Source organism: Mobula hypostoma, chromosome 14 (assembly GCF_963921235.1).
Source record: "Mobula hypostoma chromosome 14, sMobHyp1.1, whole genome shotgun sequence".
NCBI lineage: Eukaryota > Metazoa > Chordata > Chondrichthyes > Myliobatiformes > Myliobatidae > Mobula > Mobula hypostoma.
The window spans coordinates 10,861,846-10,889,177 of NC_086110.1; the positions used below are offsets into that span (position 1 = coordinate 10,861,846).

Genomic DNA, 27,332 nt, shown 5'->3' on the forward strand with positions numbered 1-27,332 from the left:
GCCGAGTGGCCTACTTCTGCTCCTTTGTCTTGTGATCTTGTGGAACATAGAACTGAAAGAAGCCAATAGGAACCACAGTCCAATCCATAACTCTCAAAATTTCCATAAAATCTCAAAGAGCATCAGGACCCAGCGACTTGAACCAGTGGCCTCTCCAAAGGAAACGACTCAAACTAGTGTCTCCTCCGAGGGCAGTGCTCGAAACAGTGGCCCCTCTGAGAACCGCTTGCACTTCTCTGCATTTGCCTCAATGTTTCAACTTCCCTTGACATTTTAAACAGCGAGAAACATAATCATTTATGGCTCCTCGGTCTCATCTCTGAGCTCCTCCTCGTGGTAGCTCGTGCTTGCATGTCTCTCTGGGAGTTTTCTCAGGGACAGCAGAGTGCTGGCTCACTCGATCGAACTACAGACTGCAAGTCACAGGCTCCAGCGGTTTCAAAAGCAAAGTAAGTAGAAGATATAGAAAAACTGAAATTATTAACTATCTGGAAGATGTCACCCGAGGAATTGATGCTCACTGGTGCCATCTTGACTGATGTGCTGTTATGGCTTATATTTATGTTACACTTGACTCTTAGATATGTGTAGGAGGAAAGTAAACTGTAGAAATACATTAAACAGAAATACAATTAATATTCTTACTTGGTATCATTTTGTTTTATCTAGGTTGACTTGAAAAGGTAAACCGGCTAATTATAAGCTGCATGTATGCTCCGTAATTCTAAAACGGAGGATATAAGACAGAAGAAGGAAATTAGGGGGGCAAAAAGGGGCAATGAAATGACCTTGGCAAGTAGGGTTAAAGGGAAAAATATATTAGAAGTGAGAGAGTAACGAAAGAGAGAGTAAGCCCCATTATAACCAAATTAGTAATCTTTGTGTGGGGCCAGAGGGTATGAACAAAGCCATAAATGAGTACTTCTTATCGGGAGACACCAAGGCGAAGCACGTGGAGGATGGCAGCTTGTGAGGGGTAGAATGATACTCTGGAACACATATGCATCAGGAAGGAGGAAGTGTTATAAATATCACAACATTAGGGTGGATAAATCCCCATAACTTTTGGAATTAGATCAGAATGTTAAGAGAAGATTGCTGGGGCTCTGCTGGAGATTTTTACATCTTCAGTAGACAAAGGCAAGGTACCAGAAGGCTGGAGGTTAGTTAATGTTGTTTCTTTATTTAGAGAGGCATTAGGATAAGGAACTGCAGAACAATCGACCTTACATCAGCAGCAGGGAGAATGTTGGAGAAGATTTGGATTTACTTTCACTTGGAAAGACACGGAAAGATTAGAAGGATTCAGCTTGGGTTTGTATAGAAGAAATTAAGTCTCAAAAATCTGATTATGTTGTTTGAGAAGGTGACTAAGAAAATTGATTAAGGCAGTACAGTAGATGCAGTTTGCATTGAATTCAATAAGACTTTTGACAAGGTCCCAAATGTTAAGCTGGAAGGTTAAAACGTAAGGGACTCCAGATGTGTTGGCTAACTGGATCCAGAACTGTCTTGTTGATACAAGGCAGAGGGTAGTGATGGTTGGGTGTTTCTCTTACTTGAAGTATATAACAAGTCATGTCCCAATGGGACCTTTGTTGTTTGTAATATGGCTTGGATGAGACTATAATTGATCAGATTGGTAAGTTTGCAGATGGCACAAAAATTGGTGTGGTTGTAGATAACAAAGAAGGTTGGATATGGATACAGTAAGACACAGATCAGCTGGAAATTTTGGGCACGATGGTGGCCGATGGAACTTAGTCCAGATAAGTATGAGATAATGCGCTTTGAGATGTTAATTTTTGGTAGGACATGTAGACTAAATGGCAGGGACTTTAGGAACATTTATGCAGAGAAGGGCCTTAGGGTGCAAGTCTAACAACAGTGTCTTTGGTAGTGTATAAAGATCAGTCCATTCTAACGACTGGAGAAGCTCCACTGCATACTTGTGTTGATTAAATGAAAGACTTGTTGTATCTATAACTCTAGAGTCTGGGTAGTGACTAATGCACAGCAGAGAGTCTTCACCCAAAACGATTGTCGTAGTTAAGAGGATAACTTGTATGCTCAAGGACAATTGGCTATAGATAAATTACCTGACTGGCTGTGGACTCAGATGTACTGTGTGACATATTAACTGCCTTGTGAGACTGAGAACCTAAATAAATGAATGTGCTGAGCGCATTGTTGTTTTTCCGTTGTATACTCACAGGCCTCCATTATACGTTGGATATCTTTCAGATTCATTTTAACTTCTCCCAGGTCATCATGCAAAGTCTCCACAGCCTGCTGCATTCTCTCCTCCACTGAATGCAATGCTGTAATGTCAGGTTAGGAGCTGTTAGCAGAGTCAGGCTCTCTTACCACAAATATTCAGAACACACAAAACTGGCATAGGACTTATTACAAAATAGGAGGAATATTTAAAGTAATGAATCTTCCTGAGTCTTGGAAACAAATGACATTTTTTGTTTTGTTGTGTATGTGAAATATTGGAACAATGTTATGTCAATGAACCTGAAAGATTTTTAGAAATATTTGAACATTTCTCAACAGGGAGATTCTAGAAAGTTACTTATAAATAAGGCTTTGATTTATGTTCTCTGGAAAGCAAGAGGCTGTAATTAATATGAATCTAAAGCCAGATGAAAAGCAATCAAAATGCTAGGTGGTAAACTGTTGCTGCCGAAAAACAGTTCATTCACCATTTCCTCTCAGAAAATGCTTCAACCATGGCACACAAACAGAAAAGCTGGAAGAACTTAGCCAGTCACACTGAATCTGTGGAATGAGCAATCATTCAATGTTTCAGGTCAATAAACGATGCTGAAAAAGTCCTTCCAGAATTTAGACTCTGAAACTGTACGCAAGGAGCTCTCCAAGGGTTACCTAACCTAGGGTTACCCATAGCCCTCTATTTTTCCAAGCTCCATGTGTGCAGCCCTCTGGTGAAAAATGATAATCGTATCCGTTAAATGGGGGCCGCAGACAATTCTGGTTTGATGGAGACGGACGTGAAAGCACAGAGGAACATCTGGAAAAATTTCTGAAATGTTCGTTCGCTGCTGTCGTTACTGCGGGGTCGGGAATCTTTAGGAGGGAAGGACTCAAAATCCCCGGCTTTGCCTGCTGTTGGCGACCGAGATGGAGGTCAAATCATTCGGACAGAGATGGCGCTCAGTACTCGGTGTCGGACAGCTGATCAGAGCTTGAAGTTTACAGATGACTCAGAGTCGGACTGTGGTCGGGTATGGCAGGGAGAGTTTTTCTTCCTTCTCCCATCTGCGTGAGATGTGGGACCTCTGAGAGACTTTGAACTTTTACTGTGCTCATGGACTTCTTCATCAAGTTATGGTATTGTTGTACTGTTGTAACTACATGTTATAATTATGTGGTTTTGTTAGTTTTTCAGTCTTGGTCTGTCCTGTGTTTTGTGATATCACACCAGAGGAAATATTGTATCATTTCTTAATGCATGCATTACTAAATGACAATAAAAGGGGACTGCGTGTCTTCATAATCTAATAATCTAACCTATCCAGGAGTCTCTTAAAAGACCCTATCATATCCATCTCCACCACCGTCACCAGCAGCACATTCCACACACTCACCAACACTCTCTGTGTAAAAAATTTTGCCCCTGACATCTCCTTTGTACCCATTTCCAAGCACCTTAAAACTATGCCCTCTCATGTTAGCCATTTCAGTCCTGGGAAAAAGCCTCTGACTATCCACATGATCAATGCCTCTCATCATCTCATAAAGCTCTATCAGGTCACCTCTCATCCTCCATTGCTCCAAGGAGGAAAAGCCAAGTTCACTCGATCTATTCTCATAAGGCATGCTCCCCAATCCAGGCAACATCCTTGTAAATCTCCTCTGCACCCTTTCTACAGTTTCCACATCCTTCCTGTAGTGAGGTGACCAGAATTGAGCACAGTACTCCAAGTGGGGTCTGACCAGGGTCCTATAAAGCTGTAACATTACTTCTCGGCTCTTAAACTCAACCCCACAGTTGATGAAGGCCAATGCACCATATGCCTTCTTAACCACACAGTCAACCTGCACAGCAGCTTTGAGTGTCCTATGGACTCAGACCCCAAGATCCCTCTGATCCTCTACACTGCCAAGAGTCTTACCATGAATACTATATTCTGCCATCATAGTTGACCTACCAAAATGAACCACCTCACACTTATCTGAGTTGAACTCCATCTGCCACTTCTCAGCCCAATTTTGAATCCTATCAATGTCCCACTGTAACCTCTGACAGCCCGCCACACTATCCACAATACCTCCAACCTTTGTGTCATCAGCAAATTTACTAACCCATCTCTCCACTTCCTCATCCAGGTCATTTATAAAAATCACAAAGAGTAGGGGTCCCAGAACAGATCCCTGAGGCACACCACTGGTCACCGGCCTCCACGCAGAATATGACCCAACTACAACCACTCTTTGCCTTCTGTGGGCAAGCCAATTCTGGATTGACAAAGCAAGGTGACCTTGCATCCCATGCCTCCTTAGTTTCTCAATAAGCCTTGCATGGAATACCTTATCAAATGCCTTGCTGAAATCCATATATGCTACATCCACTGCTCGACCTTCATCAATATGTTTAGTCACATCCTCAGAAAATTCAATCAGACTCGTAAGGCACGACCTGCCTTTGACAAAGCCATGCTGACTATTCCTAATCATATTATGCCTCTCCAAATGTTCATAAATCCTGTCTCTCAGGATCTTCTCCATCAACTTATGAACAACTGAAGTAAGACATACAGGTCTATAATTTCCTGGGCTATCTCTACTCTCTTTCTTGAATAGGGGAACAACATCTGCAACCCTCCGATCCTCCAGAACCTCTTCCGTCCCCATTGATGATTCAAAGTTCATCGCCAGAGGCTCAGCAATCTCCTCTCTTACCTCCCACAGTAGCCTGGGGTACATCTCGTCCGGTCCCGGTGACTTATCTAACTTGATGCTTTCCAAAAGCTCCAGCACATCCTCTTTCTTAATGTCTATATGCCCAAGCTTTTCCGTCCGCTGAAAGTCACCCCTACAATCGCCAAAGCCCTTTTCGTCGTGAATCCTGAAGCAAATGATTCATTAAGTATGTCTGCTATCTCCCCCGGCTCCATACACACTTTTCCACTGTCACACTTGATTGGTCCTATTCACTCACGTCTTATCCTCTTGCTCTTCACATACTTGTAGAATGCCTTGGGAGGTTTCCTTAATCCTGCTCACCAAGACCTTCTCATGGACCATTCTGGCTCTTCTAATTTCATTCTTAAGCTCCTTCCTGCTAGCCTTATAATTTTCTAGATCTCTATCATTACCTAGTATTTTGAAACTTTTGTAAGCTTTTCTTTGTGGAATCTCTGTGGAATGGCAGTGAGACAGTCTCACTCATGTATCCCATTCTCTATGCTTTAAAGACATATGTAGAATGTGCCTTTCTAATTTCTTCTTATTCCCATAGAATATAGAACATAAAACACAGAACTGTACAGCACAGGAACAGGCCATTTGGCCCTCAATGTTGTGCCAAACCAGCTAAAAAGCAAATCAAAAACACGCAAACACTAATCCCTCCTACCTACACCATGTCCATATCCCTCCATCTTCCTTACATCCATGTGACTATCCAAATGTCTCTTAAAAGCCTCCAGTGTATTTGCCTCTACCATCATACCAGGCGACACATTCCAGGCATCCATGATTCTCCGAGTTAAAAAAAATTACCCCGCACATCCCCTTTGAACCTTCCCCCTCTCATCTTCAGTCCATGTCCCCCTAGATATTTCAACCCTGGGAAACAGATACTCTCTGTCCACTCTATCTATACTTCTCATAATCTTGTAAACCTCTATCAGATCTCCCTTCAGCCTCCACTCCAGAGGAAACAACCCAAGTTTATCCAGCCTCTCGTGATAGCACATGCCCTCTAAACCAGGCAGCATCCTGCTAAACCTCTTCTGCACCTTCTCCAAAGCCTCAACATCCTTCCTACAGTGGGGTGACCAGAACTGCATGCAATACTCTAGATGTGGCCTAACCAGAGTTTTATAAAGCTGCAATATAACCTTCTAACTTTTGAACAACGCCTCTACTAATAAAAGCAAACATTCCATAAGCCTTCTTAACCACCTTATTGACCTGCGAAGCCACATGCAAAGAGCTATGAACTTGGACCCCAAGATCTCTCTGTTCAGCCATACTGTTAAGGATCCTGCCCATACATTCACATTTTTGATTTCATGCAAAAGCATATCCAGTTTCTTCTGTCAACTCGCGTTTACTAATGCTCACTGATGGAAAAACTACTTCTTTTCCATGTTTCCTGCACAAGCGGATAAGCTCAAATTTTCACAGATTATTCACAGATATTAGTATCTTTCTCACAGCTCGGTTTTGCCAACCAGTTTTGTAGCTATTAACAGTATAATGGTTTCTTTATAACTATTATATGAGTTTAATTTACAGAGATTGTATGCAGTGATTCTGTCTATGCCTATAGTTCTGTGCCTTTCATTTTACAGTGGAATGGAACAAGTTAAAATGCAAACAAACTTGAGTCCGTCGAAATTCTCATGCACACTCGGATGAGGTGTGCCAACGCTGTTTTGTTTATTGGCTCAATGTCTAAAATCTATGTTGTATATCTAGGATGAGACAAGCCAACATTGTTTTGTTTGTTGGCTCAATGTCTAAAACCTATGTTGCATATCTAAATGTTCGAAACTGTGTCACTTGTCCTCCTTCTCCTGAGGATGCCCATAGATCTGACTAGAATGGGTCCCAGCATTGGGGATGGGTGAGGGTGGGAGTATGGGTTGAGTAGGTGGTACGGATGGTACATGGGAAGTCAGTATTTGGAGGTGGGGAGATTATTGGGATCCTAGCTGGGAGCATGGGAAGTGTTCAATGAGAGGCCGGGAGAGCAGAATTGATACTTTTTGTAGAAATGTTGGTATACTTGGGAGGGGGCATGGTGGGACATAAAACATTCAATAGCACAGCACAGTGCAGGCCCTTTTGCCCGCAATGTCATGCTGACCTTTACACCTACTCCTAGGATCAATCTAACGTTTACCTCCACATGACCCTCCATTTTTTTTTCATCCATGTGCATATCTAAATCCCCCTTAGATGTCTCCTAAGTATCTGCCTTTAACATTACCAGTAACAGAGCATTCCAGGCACGTATCACTCACTCTGTGGAAAAAAACAACCTCTGATATCCCCACTATACTTTCCTCCAATCACCTTAAAATTATTCCTCAACCATTAGCCATCTTCACCCTGAGAAAAATGCTCTGGCTGTCCACTCTATCAATGCTTCTTATCATTTTTTCACATCTCTGTCAAGTCATCTCTTATTCTCCTTTGCTCCAAAGAGAGAAGCCCTGGCTTGCCTTTCCTCATAATCCATGCTTTCTAATCCAGGCAACATCTGGTAAATTTTCTTTGAACCCTCTCTAAAGTTTCCACCTCATTCCTACAATGTGGCGACCAGAACTGAGCACAATGAAGTATAGTATAACCGATGTTTTACAGAGCTGCAACATTACCTCACGGCTCTTGAGCTCAACCCCCTGGCTAATGAAGGCCAACACACCACACACCTTCTTAACCAGCAGATTAACCTGTGTGTAACTTTGAGAGACTTATGGACATTGACTTCAAGATTTCTCTGTTCTTCCACACTGCTAAAAATCTTGCCATTAATGCTGTATTCTGCCTTCAGGTTTGACCTTCCAAAGTGTATCACTTCACACTTACCCAAATTTAACTCCATCTGTCATTTCTCAGCCCAGCTCTGCATCATTTCAATGTCTCTACGCCAACCTTCAACCCTATCCTCAACACGACCAACATTTGTTTCATATGGAAATTTACTAACACACTCCCTCACACAAGCCATTTATAAAATCACAAAGAGCAGGGGTCCCAGAACAGACCCTGTAGAACACCACCAGTCACTGACCTCCACGCAGAACATGCACCAACCTCTGCCTTCTGTGGGCAAGCCAATTCTGGATCCATACAACCAAATTTCTCTGGATCCCATGCCTCCTGACATTCTGAATCAACCTACCTTGTCCAACACTTTACTGAAATCCATATACACCACATCCACTTCATCAACTAATTTTGTCACTTCCTCAAAAAATTCAATCAGACTTGTGAGACATGACCTGCCCCCACAAGCCGTGCTGACTAATCGTAATCAGCCTATGTTTCTCCAAATGCTCGTACACCCTGTCTCTAAGAATCCTCTCCAATAGTTTGCTCATCAACGTAGCTAGTCATGTGACTAAAGAAAGACTTACTGGTCTATAATTCCCAGGATTATCCCTACTACCTTTCTTGAATGAAGGAGGTACCCTCGATCCTCTGGTACCACTCCTGTGGCCAGTGAGGATGTAAAGATCATCACCAAAGGTGCAACAATCTCTCCTCTCACGTCCCACAGTAACCTGGGGCATATTCCATCAGGTTTCAGGAACTTATCTATCCTAATGTTTATCAAAAGCTCCTGCATGTACACTTTATTAATGTTGATATGTTCCAGTATATTAGCCTGTCCTATGCTGTTCTCACAATATATTCCAGCATATTAGCCTGTCCTGTGCTGTTCTCACAATATGTTCCAGTATATTAGCCTGTCCTATGCTGTTCTCACAATATGTTCCAGTATATTAGCCTGTCCTATGCTGTTCTCAGAACATGTTCTTACAAAAATTGAAAAAGGATGGAGGTCTTGCTTTGCCTAATTTTAAGAATGTATTATTGGGTTGTTAATGTGTGATATATGTCTTTTTGGTTATACTAGTTTGATAAAAGTGATCGGCCAATTTGGGTAGACCTGGAACTGAAAGTTGTAAAACAGTTTTATTTAACCTTGTTATTGGGAGCTCCTTTACTTATGCAATTAAGTAAATTTGTTAATTTAAACCTATATCCTGTGATTAAGTATTCTTTACAAATTTGGCTCCAGTTCCGCAATTTTTTTAATCTTAAAAAATTTAAACTTTGTAGTTTAATTTACCGAAATTACTTTCTTGAGCCTTCTTTGAGTGATCCAATATTTTTACTTTGGAAAAATAAAGGTATTAATTCTTTTTTGGGTTTATTTAAAGAAGATAGATTGATGTCTTTTGAACAATTAATTGATAAATATTCTCTTTCATATTCACACTTTCTGCAATACCTTCAAGTTAGATATTTTTTACAAAAATATTTAAGTAATTTTCCTTACATATTGGAGGCTGACCTGTCAGATACGATTATGAGTATGAATCCTTTGATTAAGGGTTCTATTGGAAGAATTTATAATTTATTATTACAATGGGATAAACGTCCTTTATCTAAAATTAAGCAGGATTGGGAAAAGGAACTTAATTTGACTTTTATGATGGAGGATTGGATGCGGATATTGAAGTTGGTTAACTCTTCTTCAATTTGTGATAGCCATTCATTGATTCAATTTAAAATTGTACATGATTATCATTTGACAAAAGAGAGACTTTCTAAAATCTTTCCCAATGTTGATAGTCATTGTGATAGATGTAAAACTGAGATAGCTACAATGACACATATGTTTTGGTCTTGTTCTATATTGGAACAGTTCTGGAAGTCGGTTTTCTCAACAATTTCTAAAGCACTTAAAATTAATTTACAACCTAATAAATTAACTGTGCTCTTTGGAATAGTTCCTCAAAATATTCATGGTATTTCTGTGTCTGACCAACATGTTATTGCATTTGTTACATTGATAGCTAGAAGGGCCATTTTGCTGAAGTGGAAGGATACATCAGCTCCCACTTTGTCACAATGGTTCTCTCAAGTGATGCTATGTCTTAGTTTGGAGAAAATTAGAAGTTGAACCTTTGAACCTTTATTTGATTTTGAGAAAAGATGGGGCTCATTTGCTCGTTATTATCATTTGAGTTAATTGATATAATTTTTCCACGATCTAACTGTAAATTTTTTTAGTATATTTTCTTTTCTGGCTGGCAGTTTGATGTTTATTTTTAGAAGCTTTTTGTATGACGCATGACTCCGGGGTTGTACACCTAATGAGTTCTTTTTTTTTCTCACTTTTCTGCTTAGTAGGTTTTTTTTGTTATCACAAATTTTGTTTTTCAATCTTTAAGATAATGCTTATTTTGAGGCATTGTAAGTGTTGTTACTTCGATGTACTCATGTTATTTTTCCTGTATATAACAATAAAAAGATTTGAAAAGAAAAAGAAAGAAAGAGCATGTTCCAGTGTATTAGCCTGTCCTATGCTGTTCCCAAATTTGTCAAGGATGAGGAAACCAATCTTCCCCCTCGGTGATGTCCTGTGAGATTATTTAGGGTCAGGGGTATTATCATGGGAATTGGGGGATGATATGGTCAGTGGTTCATTGACTGTATTGACTTTGGTGTTTGTATATGATTTGCTGATGGCCAACATGCAGGTGCTGCTAGCAATTAGGATGCCTTAACCTTTGTCATGAGAGGATTGAAGCACAGCCAAAAAGGAGTTGTACAGGGCCTTGAGGAATCTGCATCTAGAGTATTGACTATAGATTTGGTCTCCTTCTCAAAGGGAGGGTGCACATGACAGAGAATCATCAGCAAAGAATCCCGAGGTGTCTCAGAAAGGTAGTGTCCATTATTATGGACCTCCTGTACCCAGGACGTGCCCTTTTCTCACTGTTACCATCAGGTAGGAGGTACAGAAGCCTGAAGGCACACACTCAGCAATTCAGGAACAGCTGCTTTCCCTCTGCCATCCGATTCTTAAATGGACATTGAACCCTTTAACACTACCTCACTTTTAAGATATATATTATTTCTGATTTTGCACAATTTTTAATCTAGTCAATATATGTATACTGTAATTGATTGATAGTTTTATTTATTTATTTATTTTCCTTCTTCTTCTATGTTATGTATGGCATTGTACCACTGCTGCTAAGTTTAACAAATTTCTGACTGATTCCAGAGATGGCAGATTGCTGTATGGGAAGAGATGGAGTAGACTGTGATTTTAGTCTTTGTTATTCAGAAGAATAAGAGGAGATCTCATTGAAACATATAAAATACTTCAATTTCTTGGACTAAGCAGACTGCATTAGTGACAGACCAATCGATTCACAGAGAGAGCGCTTTCAGGAGGTCGGGGAGAAGAGTTTAAAAAAGAAGCGTTTCACGGGGCTCGGCGCATTAGTGGCGGACCAATCGATTTGCGATTCATTAGCAGGAGCAAATAAAAGTAAGGGAGGGTAAAAGCGGAGCGGCCATTGTGTGAGTGGATCAGTGTAGGAGTGGGAACTTGAGGTTTTGTCTCAACGGGTTTTGGCAATGAGGCACAGTAAGTAGCAAGTAAGGCTTTTGTAGTGGTTGAGTAGAAAGTCACTAAGTTACAGGTAATTAAATAAAGTAGGAATGATGCAGGATCAGGTGATGTGCTGTAGCTGCATGATGTGGGAGCTGGTGGACCCCATTGTGGTTCCTGGTGACCACGTCTGCAGCAAATGTTGGCTGCTCGAGGAACTCAGGCTCAAAGATGATGACCTGGAATCTGAGCTTCAAACACTACAGTATATCAGGGAGGGTGAGAGTTATCTGGACACATTGTTTCAGGAGGCAGTTACACCCATTGGATTAGCTTTCTCAAATTCATTCTGTGGTCAGGGACAAGAGGGTGTGATGTGACTGAGATGGGACGTGGGATTTAAGAGACAGTGCTGGAGGAGTTTCAGCTCTTGAGCTTGTCCAACAGGTCTGAGATTCTTCCTCCCTGTGTGGATGAGAGTGGGGCTGTAGGAAGGATGAGCAATCTAACTGTGGCACCGTAGTTCATTCAAGAGGGGGAAGAGAAGAGAAATGGTGGTAATTGGGGATAGTATAGTCAGGGGAATAGATAAGGTTTTCTGTCATGAGGATAGATCATCCCAAAGGCTGTGTTGCCTGCCTGGTGCCAGGGTCCAGGACATCTCATCTGACCTGCACAGGAATTTGCAGTGTGAGGGGAAAGATCCAGTTGTCGTGGTCCATGTGGGTACCAATGACATAGGTAGAATGAGGAAGGAGGTTCTGCTGAGGGAATTTAAGCAGCTAGGGACTAAATTAAAAAAACAGAACCAAAAAGATGGTAATCTCTGGATTACTACCAGAGCCACGTGCAAATTGACGTAGGGTCAAGAAGATTAGAGAGTTAAATGCGTGGCTCAAGGATTGGTGTGGGAGAAGTTGGTTTCAATCCATGGGAAATTGGCACCAGTATTGAGGAAGGAGGGAGCTGTAGCAATGGGACGGACTCCACCTGAACTGTGAAGGAACCTGGATCCCAGCGAATCACATAACTAGGGCTGTGGATAGGGCTTTAAACTAAATAGCAGGGATGTGGGTTCAACAGATTGGAGAAGTATGGATAAAGTAAAAGAGAAAAGTGTGGATAAAGATAAAGAAAAAAGCAAGGGAGAAAAGTAAAAGTGGAGTGAAGAAAAATCAAGTACAAAAGAGTAGAAGATTACAAAATTTTAAAAGCACAATGAGTGTAAGAACACTTCATTTGAATGCCCGTAGTACTTGAAACAAGGTCAGTGAACTTGTGGCACAAATCAGTACAAAGAGGTATGATTTAGTGGCCATTACAGAGACGTGGTTGCAAGATGGAGAGGATTGGGAAATAAATATCCAAGGATACCATGTAATACAGAAGGATAGAGTTGGGGAAGCGCGCTTAATTAAGGGCGATGGTGAGAGATAATATAAGATATAAGGAGCAGAATGTTGAATCCATCTGGGTAGAGATTAGGAATAGTAAAGGGGAAAAAAAATCACTGGTGGGAGTTGCCTATTGTCCACCAAATAATAACGTTACAGTGGCACAGGCAATAAACAGAAATATCTGAAGCATGTAAGAATGGAGCAACAGTTATCATGGGGGACTTTAACTTGCTCATAGAGTGAGTGAATCAAGTTGGTCAAAGCAGTCTTGAGGAGACTTCATAGAATGCATCTGTGATGGCTTTCCTGAACAGCATGTTACCGAACCTACGAAGGAACGTGCTATCTTAGATTTGGTCCTGTGCAATGAGTCAGGTAAAATTGGTGATCTTATAGTTTGGGATCCCCTTGAAAAGAGTGATCACAGTATGACTGAGTTTCTCATACAAATGGAGGGTGTAATAGTTCAATCTAAAACCAGTGAATTATGTCTAAACAATGGAGACTACAGTGGGATGAAGGAGGATTTGGCTAGTGTAGACTGGGAACACAAGCTATATGGTGGGACGGTTGAAGAACACTAGAAGATTTTCAAAGAAATTTTTCATGGTGCTCAACAAAAGTATACTCCAGTTAAAAGCAAGAACAGTAAGGGTGGGGAAAGCCAGCCTTGGACAACTAAGGAAATAAAAGAAGCTATCAAACCAAAAAGCTCGTGTGTACAAAGTTACTAAGAGTAGTGGGAAACTGGAAGATTGAGAAGACTCTAAAAAGCAACAAAGAACCACTAAGTGAGCAATAAAGAAAGGGAAGATAAATTATGAAAATCATCATCATCATCATCAGGTGTCATGCCCAGTTTGAGTTTTGACTGCCATGGCCCACACACTCCTGTTTCGGGTCAAGTGGATCAATTCATTGGTATTCATTTCCAGTTCTCTGGCTGCTGTCTCCATCATCATTTGTCTTTGCCTTCCTCTTGCTTTCTTCCCTTCAATCTTTCCCATAATTACCGTGCATTCTAACTCCTCTTTCCTAATTACATGTCCAATAAAGTTACGTTGCCTTTTCATGATCTCATACATTATTTCTCTTTTTGTGTTTGCTCTGTTCATGACATCCTTGTTAGATATTCGTTTTGTCCATGATATTCTTTGCATCCTCCTCAAAAACCACATTTCTGCTGCTACAATTCATTTCCTCATGTTACTAGATATTGTCCAACATTCTGAGCCATATAACATAACTGGATAAACATAACATTTCAGTACTCTGAGGCGGGTTGTCAGGCCTAGTTTAGTATTGGTCAGTATACTCTTCATTCTCATAAAGGTGTCTTTTGCCATCCCTATTCTTCTTTTGATGTCCAAGTCATGCAATCTGATGTCACCCAGCTTCTTAAGTAGCAAAAGTTCTTTACTTGTTTTATGTCTTCCCCATTTATTCTCAGCCTGCAGATAGGATTCTCCTTCTTTTTGGATATCACCATACATTCTGTCTTTTTGCAATTGATAGATAGACCCATTTTTGCACTTTCTTCAACAATTATATCAATTAAGTTTTGTAGTTCTTCCTCTGTACTTGCAATTAATACAGGGTCATCTGCATATCTGAAATTATTGATGTTTTCACCGCCAACTTTGATTCCCAAGATGTCTCTTATTTTTTGTAATATTGTTTCACTGTACACATTAAATAAATCAGGGGAGAAAACACACCCTTGTCTAACTCCTCTCTTGATTTTCGTAAACTGACTCACTTCTCCATCTATTCTTACAGCGGCAGTTTGTTCCCAGTACAGATTTCTGATTAGGCGGAGGTCTTTCGAATCTAGATCGAGAGTTTTCGGTAATATTTCAAATACTTATTGTTTTTCACTTTATCAAATGTTTTTGTGTAGTCGATAAAACAAACAAATCTTTTCGCACTTGAATAGCTTGTTCTGATAGTATCCTTAACATCAATATTGCGTTTCTTGTACCTTTGTCTTTCACAAAACCACATTGTTCTTTGCCTGTTTCAGCTTGTATCTGACTTTTAGCTCTTGTCATCAAAATTCTTAGAAGTATCTTGGTGATATGACTCATTAAACTTGTAGTCCTATGTAATTCACATTCTATTGCTCCAGGTCTCTTAGGAAGAGTGATAAGTACTGATTTTTTCATCTCTTCTGGTATTATTCCAGTCTCATAAACATCATTGATTAAATCAGTAAGTTTTTCAATTCCACAATCTTCAAGGGCAATAATTTGTTCTATTACTAATTCATCAGGACCTGCTGCCTTTCCTTTCTTCATCTTATTTATTGCATTATGAACTACAGATTTTAAAATACTTGGACCTTCAATGTTTTTCTTAATTTCTGGTTTATCGCTTCAATCGTCTTCAAACAATTCCTGAATATACTCAGTCCATCTGTTCATAATCTCATCTTTTTCCATGATAATGGTACCGTCCTTTGCTTTCAAAGATCCACCTGAAGAACAGAGGAGCTTTTTACCAGTGATATTCTTGATTTGTTGATGTAACCTTTTTGGATCAGTAATAGGGATTTGCTCACATTCCTGGTTTAACCATTCTTCTTTGGCTTTTTGACATCAGCTTTTAACTTTTTTATCTAAGGACTTATATTCTATAGGATTATGAAAATAAATAGCACAAAATATAAAAACGGATAGTAAAAGTTTGTATAACTATATGAAGCGGAAAAGGGTGGCTAAAGTGAATGTAGGTCCCTTGGAGGATGAGAAGGGAGAACTGATATTGGGTAATAAGGAAATGGCAGAGGCTTTCAAAATGACAATTTTGTGTCAGTGTTCACAGTGGAGGACACATCTAACATGCCGAAGAGATATGATATGGATGCGATGGGAGGTGAGGACCTCAATCCAATAGCTATCACTAAAGAGGTCGTGCTGAATAAACTTGTGGGCCTAAAAATAGGTAAGTCCCCTGGTCCTAATGGAATGCATCCCAGGGTACTGAAAGAAATGGCAGAATATAGTAGAGGCTTTGGTGATAATTTACCAAAATTCTCTGGACTCTGAGCAGATTGGAAGAAGGTGAATGTTACACCACTATTCAAAAAAAGGATGTGGGCAAAAGGCAGGTAACTATAGGCCAGTAAGTTTAACATCTGTAGTTGGGAAAATGCTTGAAGCTATCATTAAAGAAGAAATAATGAGGCATCTAGAAAGAAATGGATCCATCAGGCATGGATTCAGCAAAGGCTGGTCCTGTTTGACAAACTTATTGAAGTTCTTTGAGGATATAATGAGTGCAGTTGTGGAGGGGAACAGATGAACATTATTTATTTGGATTTCCAGAAGGAGTTCAATAAGATGCTGCATAAAAGACTTATCCATAAGATAAGGATGCATAGAATTGGGGGTGATGTATTAGCATGGATAGAGAATCGGTTAACTAATAGAAACCACAGAGTTGAGATACATGGGTGTTACTCTGGTTGGCAATCAGTGGTGAGTGGTGTACCACAAGGATCAGTGCTGGGCTTTCAATTGTTAATGAAATGCATTAACAATCTGGAAGAGGGGACCGAGTGTAGTGTATCTAAGTTTGCTGATGATACTAAATTGAGTGGAAAAGCAAATTGTGCAGAAGATATGGAGAGTCTGCAGAGAGCTATCAATAGGTTAAGTGAGTGGGCAAGGGTCTAGCAGATGGAGTGCAATGTTGGTAAATGCAAGGTCATCCACTTTGGAAGGAAATATGAAAGAGCAGATTATTATTTAAATGGTAAAAAAATTTCCAGCATGCTGCTGGTCAGAGGGACTCGGGAGTGCTTGTGCATGAATCACAAAGGGTTGGTTTGCAGGTGCGGCAGGCTATCAAGAAAGCAAATAGAATGTTGGCCTTCATTGTTAGAGGGATTGAATTTAAGAGCAGGGAGGTTATGCTGTACAAGGTACAGATGACGCTGCACCTGGAGCACTGCATGCAGTTCTGGTCTGCTTATTTGAAGAAGGACATAATGGCTTTGGAGGCGGTGCAGAGGAAGTTCACCAGATTGATTCCAGAGACGAGGGGATTAGACCATGAGGAGAAGACTGAGTAGCCTGAGATTGTACTTGCTGGAATTCAGAAGAATGAGAGGAAATCTTACAGGAACATAAAATTATGAAAGGGATAGATAAGATAGAGGCAGGTAAGTTGTTTCCAATTGTAGGTGAGGTAAGAACCAGGGGACATAGCCTCGAGATTCGGGGGAGTAGATTTAGGATGGAGGTGAGGAGGAACTGCTTTTTCCGGGGAGTAGTGAATCTGTGGAACTCTCTGCCCAATGAAGCAGTGGAGGCTACCTCAGCAAACATATTTAAGACAAGGTTGGATAGATTTTTACATAGTAGAGGAATTAAGGGTTATGAGGAAAAAACAGGTAGGTGGGGATGAGTCCATGGCAAGACCAGCCATCATCTTATCGAAAGGCAGAGCAGGCTCAATGGTCCAGATGACCTACTCCTGCTCCTATTTCTTATGTTATGTTCTTGCTTTATGGGCCACATGAAGGAAAGACATTTCCCTCATTAAAGGGTTTAGAACGAGGAGGAGCATTTTGAAAATAAGTGAAAGGCTGTTAAGGGCTAAGGGGGAATTTCTTCACTCAGGGTGTGATGAATAGATGGAATTTTCTAGTCCACTGAGTCACGGCATTTATTCGACATGCAGATTGGTGTGTGGGATATGGAGGTAAAGCTCGAAAAGGTCACTGCAGTAGAAAATCTGCCAAGGTCTCAGAGAATCAGAATCAGAATCAGGTTTATTATCGCCACCTCATGACAGGAATGTTGCTGCTTTGCAGCAGCCATACAGTGTAAAGTCATAAAATGACTGTGAATTACAAAGTAAATAAATAGTGCCAAAAGAAAGGAATGAGGTCCTGGTCATGGACCACTCTGAAATCTGATGGCAGAGGGGAGGAAGCTTTCTATATCTTTGAGTGTGGGTCTTGAGGCTCCTGAACCTCCTCCCTGATGGTAGTAATGAGAAGATGGTGATGGTGAGGGTGATGGATGCAGCTTTATTGAGGCACTGTTTCTAGAAGATGTCCTCAAGGAAGGGGAGGGCTGTGCCATGATGGAACTGGCGGAGTCTTCAACACTCTGCAGCCTCCTGTGATCCTGTGTGTTGAAGGTTCCATACCAGACGTGAGGCAACCAGTCAGAATGCTTCTCTCTGCACATCTATGCTCAAAGTGTCATATGACTTGTCCATGCTTGTGATTTTTGTTTTCCTGGAAGTGAGCAGCTATGGGGTAGAGAGTGGAAGTGAATAGTAGTGCACTGGGGGAGGAATAGTGCACTAGGGGAGGAAAACGGAAAGGAAATTGGGGAAATTAGGAACAGAGTGATCACTCGATGAATAGGAATCTGATGAACAGTCAGAACAAATAGGAATAGAATAAACAGTGGGAGAAATTAGATCAACTTTATTTGCCATATACTGTACATTTATATGTATTATCCACTTTGGTGGCAAAAATAGGAAAACAGATTATTATCTGAATGGTGGCCGATTAGGAAAAGGGGAGGTGCAACGAGACCTGGGTGTCATTATACACCAGTCATTGAAAGTGGGCATGCAGGTACAGCAGGCGGTGAAAAAGGCGAATGGTATGCTGGCATTTATAGCGAGAGGATTCGAGTACAGGAGCAGGGAGGTACTACTGCAGTTGTACAAGGCCTTGATGAGACCACACCTGGAGTACTGTGTGCAGTTTTGGTCCCCTAATCTGAGGAAAGACATCTTTGCCATAGAGGGAGTACAAAGAAGGTTCACCAGATTGATTCCTGGGATGGCAGGTCTTTCATATGAAGAAAGACTGGATGAACTGGGCTTGTACTCGTTGGAATTTAGAAGATTGAGGGGGGATCTGATTGAAACGTATAAGATCCTAAAGGGATTGGACAGGCTAGATGCGGGAAGATTGTTCCCGATGTTGGGGAGGTCCAGAACGAGGGGTCACAGTTTGAGGATAGAGGGGAAGCCTTTTAGGACCGAGATTAGGAAAAACTTCTTCACACAGAGAGTGGTGAATCTGTGGAATTCTCTGCCACAGCAAACTGTTGAGGCCAGTTCATTGGCTATGTTTAAGAGGGAGTTAGATATGGCCCTTGTGGCTACAGGGGTCAGGGGGTATGGAGGGAAGGCTGGGTTCTGAGTTGGATGATCAGCCATGATCATAATAAATGGCGGTGCAGGCTCGAAGGGCCGAATGGCCTACTCCTGCACCTATTTTCTATGTTTCTATGTTTCTATTAGGAACTTGCTGTAGTATGTTAGTCAGCACCCGATATGCAACAAAAACCAACATTCAATAATTAAAAATAATTACGTATAAAAAAACTAATAAAGTTTGAAGTTAAAGGATGGATATAGAATAAAATGCTCATCGATAAATAATTACCAAGATATTTTTACAGTGTAAACAACATTACAAAAAGTGGTTGAAAGTGTCTGCAGTGCAGTGAATGGGGGAATAGATAGAGAGGAGCAATTGGTAAGGACTGGGCAGAATAAACTTGTTCAAGTAACCACTTGGAAGAAGAATAGAAATACAGTCAACAGTAACGAATGAACACACAAATAGACTGAGCTGCCATAATCAATAGCAGTAGAATGGACACCCAGAGCAGGCAGATAAATCATTAAGACTTGGACTGGCAGATAGCGAGACCTGCTGTATGTCATGTTATCATGGTGAACCTCAGTCACAAATTTAAAAATAAACTGAATGAACTAACTGAAGATGACCACTTAATTACCTTCCTCTAATTTCTTTTCAAGCAAGTTTAGAAATTTCTGATCTTCCTCAATATCTTGCTTGTCTTCCTTCTTCCTCTGGTTTCCTTTAAAGATAGTCAGAAGCATTTTTGTTTGTTCACTATGTAAGGCGAGGTCCAAGGCCACTGCAGCATCATTCAGTCTTTCATTCAGATGATTAAACTCCTCCCTGATCTCAAAGGCCTTGAAGACTTTTGAAAAACGATGCTTGTTGGTGAAAGACTTGATACAATCTCTTGCGCTCTCTAGAATTTCCATCATCTCCTTCAGAAGCTTTGTTAATCCATCATCCAGTTCCTCCCTTTGAATAGCCTTTACAACTTCTAAGAGAGATTCAATTCGTTTCTTTAAACGGTCGCATCGCTTGTGATTCATTTTCACCTCATTGCAGAGAGAGTTAATAATCCTTGCCACTTCAAAGATCTTTTCAACGTATTCCATACCGATACCTGCAAAATACAAAAGATCATCAGCTGCACATTATTACACAGAAACAACTGGGTGTGAATTTGCTAAAGAATATCTTTATTCCAAGATTAAGTGGAAGCTGCAATCAGGGGAAAAGCACAGAAAGCAGGTTTTTTTTTGGAATAAACCATTTATTCTGTTACATATCCTATCTGTTTTTTTAAGACAACTAATCGCTTATTGAAATTGACAGACATATTCGCAAATGGTATTTTAATCCCTACTTTTATTATAATGGAAACTTCAGCACAGAAAGAGGTAATTGTCCTTTATGACAAGTGGAAATGGACCTAAAAAGATTAACAAGTATATTTCTCCCCTTCAAAAGGACCATGCCTGGAGTCTTTTTCATGTGAATGGTGCATGTATTGTGTTTCTAATGAAGTCAAGGATAGGTTCAATGTCCAGAAAATTGAACATTGTATGAGAACAGTGCTGAAAGTCCACACAGCTGGGTCCACCTATGAAAAAGAGTGAATGAGACAGGACATCTCTCCCTGGAGATGTCATCTTGCCTCAGGACACAATAAAAATGATTCTATAGTTGTAGCAAGAAAATACTATTTAGCCCAACGGGTCCATGCCAATGTACATAATCCACACAATCACCCTCTTCGGTGCTCCCTCCAGCTAACTCCATCCATATACCCTTCAATTTTATTTCTTATTTATTAATACAGCTTCCCTTTCAAATAAGTCTGATATTCACTTCAATTGTACAAGTTTCTAGGTGCAACTATCACCCATATCTTGTCCTGGTCTAATCAGTTATGGCCAAAAAGGTACAATAGCAGCTCTATTTCTTCAGCAATCTAAGGGAATTTGGTGTATCCCTTATGACCTTCACCAATTTTTACAGAAGCACAATGGATATCATCCTAAACACAACTTGGTTCGGTAACTGCTCTGTCCAAGACCACAGGACATTGTAGAGAGTTGTGAGCACTGCACTGTCAATCATGAAAACAAGTCTCTCCTCCACTGAACATCTATGGAGAGGAATAAAGAGTCAATGTTTCAGGCTAAGAAGAGTCTCGGCCTGTAACATTGACAGTTTATTCTCCTCCATAGACGCTGCCCGACATGCAAGTACCTCCAGCATTTTGTGTGCCTTGAGCAAGATTTTCAGCATCTGCAGGATCTTTTACATTCACCGGCCCCAGCAAATCTGTCACAACTTCCTGATGTCTCAGAAAAGGGGTCAACATAATCAAAGACCCTTCCCACCCTAATCATTCTCTCTCCTCCTCCATCCATCAGACAGAAAATACTAAAGCTTGCAAACATGTTCAAGGATATCTTCCATCCTGGTGTTACTGGACTCTTGAGCAGATTTCTTGTAGGATAAAGATGAACAATAGACAATAGATGCAGGAGTAGGCCATTCGGCCCTTTGAGCCAGCACTGCCATTCACTGTGATCATGGCTGATCATCCACTATCAGCATCCAGTTCCTGCCTTATCCCCATAACCTTTGATTCCACTATCTTTAAGAGCTCTATCCATCTCTTTTTTGAAAGCATCCAAAGACTTGGCCTCCACAGCTTTCTGGGGCAGAGCATTCCATATATCTACCACTCTCTGGGTGAAAAAGTTTTTCCTCAACTCCGTTCTAAATAGCCTACCCCTAATTCTTAAACTGTGGCCTCTGGTTCTGGACTCGCCCATCAGCAGGAACATACTTCCTGCCTGCAGCGTGTCCAATCCCTTAATAATCTTATATATTTCAATAAGATCCCCTCTCAGCCTTCTAAATTCCAGAGTATACAAGCCCAGTTGCTCCGATCTTTCGACATATGACAGTCCCGCCATCCCGGGAATTAACCTTGTGAACCTACGCCGCACTCCCTCAATAGCAAGAATGTCCTTCCTCAAATTTGGAGACCAAAACTGCACACAGTACTCCAGGTGTGGTCTCACCAGGGCCCTGTACAGCTGCAGAAGGACCTCTTTGCTCTTATACTCAATTTCCCTTGTTATGAAGGCCAGCATGCCATTAGCTTTCTTCACAGCCTGCTGTACTTGCATGCTTGCTTTCAGTGACTGATGTACAAGAACACCTAGATCTCGTTGTGCTTCCCCTTTTCCTAACCTGACTCCATTTAGATAATAATCTGCCTTCCCGTTCTTACCACCAAAGTGGGTAACCTCACATTTATCCACATTAAATTGCATCTGCCATGCATCTGCCCACTCACCCAGCCTGTCCAAGTCACCCTGCATTCTTATAACATCCTCCTCATATTTCACACTGCCACCCAGCTTTGTGTCATCAGCAAATTTGCTAATGTTACTTTTAATTCCCTCATCTAAATCATTAATATATATTGTAAACAGCTGCGGTCCCAGCACTGAACCCTGCAGTACCCCACTGGTCACTGCCTGCCATTCTGAAAGGGACCCGTTAATCACTACTCTTTGTTTTCTGTCAGCCAGCCAATTTTCAATCCATGCCAGTACTCTGCCCCCAATACCATGTGCCCTAATTTTGCCCACTAATCTCCTATGTGGGACTTTATCAAAGGCTTTCTGAAAGTCCAGATACACTACATCCACTGGCTCTCCCTTGTCCATTTTCATAGTTACATCCTCAAAAAATTCCAGAAGATTAGTCAAGCACGATTTCCCCTTCGTAAATCCATGCTGACTCGGACCAATCCTGTTACTACTATCCAGATGTGTTGCAATTTCATCTTTTATAATTGACTCCAGCATCTTTCCCACCACTGATGTTAGGCTAACTGGTCTATAATTCCCCGTTTTCTCTCTTCCTCCCTTCTTGAAGAGAGGGACAACATTAACCACCCTCCAATCCACAGGAACTGATCCTGAATCTATAGAATATTGGAAAATGATTACCAATACATCCACGATTTCTAATGCCACCTCCTTAAGTACCCTGGGATGCAGACCATCAGGTCCCGGGGACTTATCAGCCTTCAGACCCAGCAGCCTATCCAATACCATTTCCTGCCTAATATAAATTTCCTTCAATTCATCCATTACCCTAGGTCCTTTGGCCACTATTACATCTGGGAGATTGTTTGTGTCTTCCCTAGTGAAGAGAGATCCAAAGTACCTGTTCAACTCGTCTGCCATTTCCTTGTTCCCCATAATAAATTCACCCGCTTCTGTCTTCAAGGGCCCAATTTTGGTCTTAACTATTTGTTTTTGCTTTTCACATACCTAAAGAAGCTTTTACTATCCTCCTTTATATTCTTGGCTAGTTTACCTTCGTACCTCATTTTTTCTCCGCGTATTGCCATTTTAGTTACCTTCTGTTGCTCTCTAAATTTTCCCAATCCTCTGGTCTCCCACTCATCTTTGCTATGTTATACTTCTTCTCTTCTATTTTTATACTGTCCATTACTTCCCTTGTCAGCCACAGCCTCCCCTAACTCCCCTTAGGACTTTTCTTCCTCTTTGGAATGAACTGATCCTGCACCTTCCGCATTATTCCCAGAAACACTTGCCATTGCTGTTCCACTGTCATCCCTGCTAGGGTATTGTTCCATTGAACTTTGGCCAGCTCCTCCCTCATAGCACCATAGTCCCCTTTGTTCAACTGCAATACTGACACTTCCGAGTTTCCCTTCTCCCTCTCAAATTGTAGATTAAAACTTATCATATTGAGGTCACTACCTCCTAATGGCTCCTTTACCTCGAGGTCCCTGATCAAATCCGGTTCATTGCACAACACTAAATCTAGAATTGCGTTCTCTCTGGTAGGCTCCAGTACAAGCTGTTCTAAGAATCCATCTCGGAGGGACTCCACAAATTCCCTTTCTTGGGGTCCAGTACCAACCTGATTCCTCCAGTCTACCTGCATGTTGAAGTCCCCAATAACAACTGTAGCATTACCTTTGTGACATGCCAACTTTAACTCTTGATTCAACTTACACCCTACATCCAGGCTACTCTTTGGGGGCCTGTAGATAACTCCCATTACATTATTTTTAAAGCATGTTAATTCCTGCAGGAGAGTGTCCCTGTCCCTGGCAGTTAATGTAAATTACAGCCAACATTCCTTAGCAAAATGGCTTGGGACAGTCTATGAATGAGTTATTTGGGCTAAGTGGAATGGCACAATAGTGTTACAAATCATGCTGACCAACAACCAGAGTTCAATCCTGACTTCAGGTTCTGTGGAATGTGCACATTCTCCCTGTGACTATGTGGACTTCCCAAAACACTATGTTAACACCACCACCCCCCGCCCCACATCCCAAAGACAAGCTGGTAGGTAAATGACTACTTTAAATTATCCTTAGTATAGGTGGGTGTCAGGGGGAATGGTGGGGGGGGGGGATTAATGGACTTTTTAAAAATAGAATAGGGAAGTAAAAGTAACTGGAATTGAGGGGAATGCTTTGAGAGGCAGGAAAGACATAATGGACTGAATGGCCTCCAGTTCTGCAATATTGATATATGAATGTACAAAGGGTCTGGCAGTGCATGAGTAAGTTGTATCTAAAAGGCCCTTTAACACTGAAAGAGTATTGTTATTTCTAAGAGGAATACTTCGGAGAATGAATCTGCCCACCTACCTATCAAAGAGGCTCATCAGAGATTCAGAATAAGATATCCACACTCAGAAACCAAACTAAACTGTCAGAATGACCCAAACCATGAAACCTGATCAGACATTGCACAGTGAGAAAGTGACAACAGCAGCAAGTCAACACACTGAGTCTCAGCAAAGAACAGGAGATTGTCACAATGGGGCATGAGGAACGGACCCAAATGCAAGACACAGACACTGAAGTACAAGGAACAGGACTTGACTAGAGTAGGGACTTGACAGGATTCAGACCAGGAGCAGGGACAAGAATGCAGACTTGGGCTAGGGAAAGCGGGACCAGGCTTGGGATCTTCGAGGCTTGTGTTCTTGGAGCTTGGCTTGGGATCTTCGAGGCTTGTGTTCTTGGAGCTTGGCTTGGGATCTTCGAGGCTTGTGTTCTTGGAGCTTGGCTTGGGATCTTCGAGGCTTGTGTTCTTGGAGCTTGGCTTGGGATCTTCGAGGCTTGTGTTCTTGGAGCTTGGCTTGGGATCTTCGAGGCTTGTGTTCTTAGAGCTTGGCTTGGGATCTTCGAGGCTTGTGTTCTTGGAGCTTGGCTTGGGATCTTCGAGGCTTGTGTTCTTGGAGCTTGGCTTGGGATCTTCGAGGCTTGTGTTCTTGGAGCTTGGCTTGGGATCTTCGAGGCTTGGGTTCTTGGAGCTACTCCTGGGCAGGACGCAGAACTTCACCCCACGGAGGCAAGGGACAGGGAGGGATGGACCCAACTGCAAGGTAACGGCAAATAGCCTTCTTAACCGACGGAGGCAAGGGACAGGAAAGGAGCACAATCCTTTCATTTGGCTCTGAGTCTCGGGGAAGCCAGCAACCTTGGCTTGCTACAGAAACAGCCAAATCCCTACCATGATGACGACTCCAACGAGTGGCAAAAAGGCTCCATGAAGCGGTGGTCCTCCAACCAGGCTTAGAGATCACAAATGGTTTCACTAGCCTTCCATCAGCAGGTTGCTCCAAGGGGGACTGACAAGACAAACCAGCCCCACACTCAACCCCAAGGCTACTTATATTCCAAGCCCAAAGATGGGAATCAGGTGCCTATGATCAACTCAACCACGTGAGGGACAGCTGGAAGACCCGGAATCCTGAGTCCACGGACCGGACCATGAACCAGAATGCGTAGTTCACGGACCGGACCATAACAGAGATCTTGTTGATGACGGGGCTTGATCTGACATGTAGACTGTATTTTCCTCCACAGCTGCTATTTGAGCCATGAGATCCTCCAGATTGTTTTCTGCAAAGGAAGCGCTTAGTCATCATAAAATATGCAGCCTCTCAATCGGTTAAACCTGTCTCATCTGAAAACCTAATTTGATCCATTCTTCTCTGGAACAACTTTCGTGTTTTAGTGTGGCTGATTCCCCAACACAATTTTCTGTCTCTAATTACTTCAGTGAATCCCGCACCCCTGAACTTTACTGATTCCTCCTGTCCCCTCACAACAGTAATTAAAATTGTTCAAAATTTGCTCAAAAATTCCCTTTCATTTGCTCCTTATTTTGTGGACTATCTCTCCGCAGCCCAGCAACCTTCTTGGATATATGCATACATGCTCAGAGAAAACTAGAGTAATCGTTATATCATTTTGCATATACATATAATTTAACACCCCCCCCCCAGCACTTCTTTAAAATGTCTGACAGACTCTACCTTTATTTCAAGAGAGTTTGGGTATCTGATAGAGTTGGACATGAATTGCAATTTCGATGCAAATCATTTTCACTCCACTGAAATCAAACAGAAACAAAAACTACCAGGCACTGGAAATCTAAAACGGAAACAGAAAATGACGATAAACAAACTCAGCAACTACAGACAACGAAACTTCTCAGATCAGTGGGCTTTCACCTCTGTTTCTCTTTCCACACGCTTCCTGACCTGATGAGCATTAACGATGTTTTTTTGTTTCTGCTCAGTTCCTGAACTGTTGTTAGGAGACCTTCAATCTTTCTGGTCGCGAATCTTGGAGTTCTCAAGCGTACACAAATCGACTGTAGAAAGGACTACCTTCGAGCCGGTAAAGGCATATGTACCACCTAGGACTGTGTTGTACAGAAAGAGGTCCCGGTAAAGCGCTGGTTACCTGTTGGAAAGCTGGTTCGGCTCCTGTCTGCGTCAAAGTTTGAAGAGAGTCCGATTTCTCTGATTGACTCCGCTCCTACAGCTTGGGTCACTGAACTTAATTTCACTTTCAACTTGGCAAGCGGTTGCATCACTGCCCTCTTTCGGTTGTCCTTTCTTCACTGACTCTCTCTAACAATCCCGAACTGGTTCTCCACACTCTAATCTTATACTGTACTTGATTCTAAAAGATCGGGAAATTCGACCTGTTTCAGCCGGTGTTTGCTAGTTTTGTTCGTGTGTGAGAATTCCTAGTGAAAGAGGCTTCGAGGAAGTAAGGAACAGCAAGCATTGCATCTTGAATGCACAAAAAAAAGTAAGAATTAGGTATTGCGCGCGCTCCAAATTTTTTCTTGAAATATACAAAGCAAAATGCCTATCTAATATAATTCGACTTGTCTGCATTTGGTTCAGATCCTTCTATATCTTTCCGATCCAGAGCAACACACACAAAATGCTGGAGGAGCTCAACAGGCCAGGCAGCATCAGTGAAAGTGAACAAACACGATTCGGGCCGAGACTCCCCTTCGCGACTGGGAAAGAAGGGGGTAACTCTGCAAAGCACACGAACACTTCCACCAACGCACCTGCATACTAAGACTTTTTCGCCCGCGCACACAAATCAGAA

General features: G+C 41.6%; 1 protein-coding gene across 2 annotated transcripts in view; it reads right to left on the minus strand.

Moving 5' to 3' along the window:
- The window catches only part of LOC134356434 (mixed lineage kinase domain-like protein), a 43,051-nt gene extending 16,309 nt beyond the window's left edge, over positions 1 to 26,742 (minus strand). The window contains exons 1-3 of one of the 2 annotated variants that reach the window (XM_063067379.1): positions 26,667 to 26,742; positions 19,521 to 19,988; positions 2,214 to 2,321 (exon numbers count right to left, since the gene is read on the minus strand). In XM_063067379.1, the coding sequence (XP_062923449.1) occupies positions 2,214 to 2,321; positions 19,521 to 19,980 (568 nt within the window). In that variant the 5' untranslated portion in view covers positions 19,981 to 19,988; positions 26,667 to 26,742. Of the gene's footprint in view, positions 1 to 2,213; positions 2,322 to 19,520; positions 19,989 to 26,461; positions 26,514 to 26,666 lie in introns of those variants that run through there. The other variant, XM_063067380.1, reaches the window with a different exon arrangement.
- Between the last annotated feature and the right edge of the window lie 590 nt (positions 26,743 to 27,332).